The 3,558-nt window shown below is 53.2% G+C and overlaps 1 protein-coding gene across 1 annotated transcript; it reads right to left on the bottom strand.

The window, feature by feature from the left end:
- Positions 1-1,221: 1,221 nt before the first annotated feature.
- DDX28 (DEAD-box helicase 28) lies at positions 1,222-3,045 on the bottom strand. The gene has a single exon (XM_077310299.1). The coding sequence runs from the start codon at positions 3,008-3,010 to the stop codon at positions 1,403-1,405; it is 1,608 nt and encodes a 535-aa protein (XP_077166414.1). The 5' UTR covers positions 3,011-3,045; the 3' UTR covers positions 1,222-1,402.
- Between the last annotated feature and the right edge of the window lie 513 nt (positions 3,046-3,558).

Genomic DNA, 3,558 nt, shown 5'->3' with positions numbered 1-3,558 from the left:
TCACGGCCACTGATTAAAACCTGTGTATTTTAACGTTGAGTGATACAGTTGTTTTGAGGGCTCAGGTATTAAAAAGAAAGAAATCTGGAAGCATTTGGAATACAGTTAGAAGGGTGTCCACCTAGCTGCATCAATGATATTTGGAGAAAAAGGAACTGGAAGAGAACAATCTGCAAAAGGGAAGCATTAAGTCAAAGTGTGACTTAATAACCTTTACTACTGTTAACTGTAATATTATACAGAAACTACAGCAGGCTTTCTCAAATAGGGTTTCCCAACTGGGTGGAAATTATTTATCAGGTGATATGACCATATAAGAGCCTCTTGTGGCACAGGGTGGTAAGGCAGCCGACATACTGTCCGAAGCTCTGACCATGAGGCTGGGAGTTCGATCCCAGCAGTCGGCTCAAGGTTGACTCAGCCTTCCATCCTTCCAAGGTCGGTAGAATGAGTATCCAGCTTGCTGGGGGGGAAAACAGTAAGGACTGGAGAAGGTACTGGCAAGGCCACCCTGTATTGAGTCTGCCAAGAAAACGCTAGAGGGCGTCACCCCAAGGGTCAGACAGCTCAGTGCTTGCACAGGGGATACCTTTACCTTTACTATGACCATATATGATCATGTCAACTCGCACCCCCTACTCCCAAAATGACCAATGTTGGACCTGGAGGAGTTGGGAAGAGGAGGGGCTCTGGGTAAGCGCATACACAATTATTATTATTTTAATTTATTATTTAAATATCAATCCTGAATTATTATTTAATAATTTATTAAACTATGATTCCCAATCATATTCTGCACGATTGCACTACTTCAGGGGTTTCTCGAAGCCTGAAGAATGTTTCAGAGCTTTCTCAATGGTAAAAAAGTTGAGAAAGGCTGCTATATGGTTGACCTGTCTCCCCCCACCCACCATGGCCAATGATGGGCCTGGAGGGGATGGGGAGGCAAAGGGCCCCAGGTGGGCATGTCCACAGCTATGCTTCCAAATCATATTCTGTACTTCAAGTCTGACTCCTGTACCAAAATTCTTTAGCTGCCCAAGACAATTAGCTTAATGCAATGTGGCCAGGCTGCCATGTCTCCCTGAAATGCCATAGCCCACCTAACTGCTAAAGCATATCAGGTCTGGTATGCCTCTGCCCAGCTTATAACCTAGCCCACAGTCAGCCAGCACACACAAGCACCAACCCATACAAATCAAGCAATTCCATGGAAGTGGATGTTTTAAATTTGCAACTTTATTTATCGCAGGTTTCTTAGACTGAATTGCCATTACTTTGGCTGTTCTGGTCCTCAGGCTAAATGTACAAAAAGCCATGCTGTACCTTTAATCAGAAATGTGAGGTCACACATTTCTAATGTTATTTTAATCTCAAAGTCTTTAGTTGGGCTCAGACATTTTTAATGCTGCGGCTTGCTAACCGGAGGCTGCATGCCTGGCAATGGAGCTCTTTTACGAGCAGCAGTTTCTATTTTCCTGACCAGGTCCACATCCCACTTGTGAGTGACAAAGTTGACCACAGTCCCCGGTAACTTGCTGCCCACGCGGCCCACTCGCCCCACCCGATGCAAATAGTCATGCAGTGTCTGCGGGAAGTCATAGTTAACCACCAGCTCCACCTGCGTGGTGTCCAGTCCTCGGGAGGCTATGTCGGTGCATACCAAGATGTCAAACTGTCCTTTCTGGAAGCGAGTGAAGATGTTGGCTCTCATGTCTGCTGGCATCTGTCCCTGCAGGCGGAGGTGTTTCACATTGTGATCATCTAAGATATAACCAAGCCAGTTGACGGTGCTGGCACCGCTGCAAAAAATCAGAACCGCTCCAGAGTTGGGGCCTCGCTCTTTGAGGAGTTGTAGCAGCTCAGACACTTTGTCGCTTCCCTTCAGGCGCATGAATCTTTGTTCAACGTGAGGCTGAAGGCGATGCAGATGGTAGCTTGTCAGAGTGTGGAAGCTGCTGAGGTCAGAGACCTTGCTGAACAGGTCACCTACTCCCTTTGGGAGGGTGGCTCCCACAGCCACCAGCTGGGTTTTTGGATCCCAGACATCGCTTATATCCTCACGCCTAGTGGAGATGACAGCCCGCTGGAGCAGGTCTTCCATCAGGTCCACAAAAGAGGGATCCAATAAGGTGTCCACTTCATCCAGCACCAGGAAGCACAGTTTCTCCAAGGACAGCATACGTCTCCGCAAGGCTCTGCACAGAGCACCCGGGGTGGCCACCAGGAGATCAATGGGCCCGGCCCTCAGCTTCCGACGGACACTGCCCATGCCCCGGCCCCCTCCAATCTCCCTCACTTGCAAGCCCAGCCTCACACACAAATATGAAGCCACGCTGCGCACCTGGCCTGCCAACTCCCACGAGGGCAGCACGACCAAAGCGCGGGGGGAGACCACAGCAGCTTGCCTCGAGAACCAGCTCTGCCCCTGGAGGAGCCGCTGGATTAGAGGCAGCAGGTAGGCCAGGGTCTTGCCGCTGCCAGTCTCTGCAGCACACAGGGCGTTGTGCCCCTCCAGCAGGACAGGGATGACCCGCCGCTGCACGGCGGTGGGCTCGGAGATGGCCAAGGCCTCCTGTAGGGCGAGGGCGATCCGCTGCTCCACTCCCAGCTCCAGGAACGAGGCGGCGCCCCCGGCATCCTCTAGCTTCTGCGGCGGCGCATCCCTCGTCCGTTGCAGCTGGAAATAATCCCCCCGGGAGGAGCTATTCTTCCAGCCGTCCGACACCAAGCGCGGCCGCTCCCAGCGCCCCGCCGCAAACGCCGCGCTCTGGTTCAGCTCCTGCCGCCGGGTCCGCAGCAGCAGCTTCCCCGAGCGAGAGTCCGGCGGGGAGGCCGCCGGGCGGCCTCGGCTCGCCGCCTTGGTCTCGGCCTTCTGCAGCCGCCGCTGCCAAACGCGGGGGATCCGCACCACGGACTCCTCGCGAGGAGGCCCCCCGGACGACAGCGGGGCCCGCAGGAGGAGGACGAGTAGCGCCGCCGGACGCCGCCCGCACGACCAGAGCGCCATGGCAGGAAGACACGCGTGGGGGGCGCAGCTGGATGACGCAACGAGGGGAGCGCCACGTGGGGGAGGCGCAGCCTGATGACGCAAGCAACCCACGCTCGCCGGGCAGCAGCGTCTGGAGAGTTAACCGGTTTCTCCCGGGGGGCTTAACGAGTCAGGGGCGCGGCGTTCAATGCTTCCCCCCCTCTCTATAAGTTTTATAGAACAATTTATCGCAGAGAAAAATCCCCCGGTCGTGATCATTGGGGTCGCAGCATGATAACGTCCCGTGCCGGTTCTCGAAGGGGGGGCAACACATGCAACGCCCTTTTCGCAACTGGGAGAGCGACTGCCATTCATTACTCACCTTGACATTTTTATTTCTCCAGTGTTTATGTGAACTACAAGTGAACCCAAAAGACTGATTACCTTTTCAGCAAGGGATTATCACATTGTAGAATTCAGATGTTATAACACTGTTTACTAATTTGCTCTTAGGATCCATGTTGCATTCTCTGAGGAAGAGTGCATGCACCTTGAATAAAAATTGGTTGGTCTTAAAGGTACCACTG

This window comes from Paroedura picta, chromosome 14 (genome assembly GCF_049243985.1).
Source record: "Paroedura picta isolate Pp20150507F chromosome 14, Ppicta_v3.0, whole genome shotgun sequence".
Lineage (NCBI taxonomy): Eukaryota > Metazoa > Chordata > Lepidosauria > Squamata > Gekkonidae > Paroedura > Paroedura picta.
The sequence above is the reverse complement of the archived record's forward strand: the minus strand, read 5'-3'. Positions and strand labels throughout refer to the sequence as shown.

Bases quoted from the DNA above. Each gene is read 5' to 3' on its own strand.
- DDX28 (XM_077310299.1), bottom strand. From the start codon at position 3,010: ATGGCGCTCTGGTCGTGCGGGCGGCGTCCGGCGGCGCTACTCGTCCTC.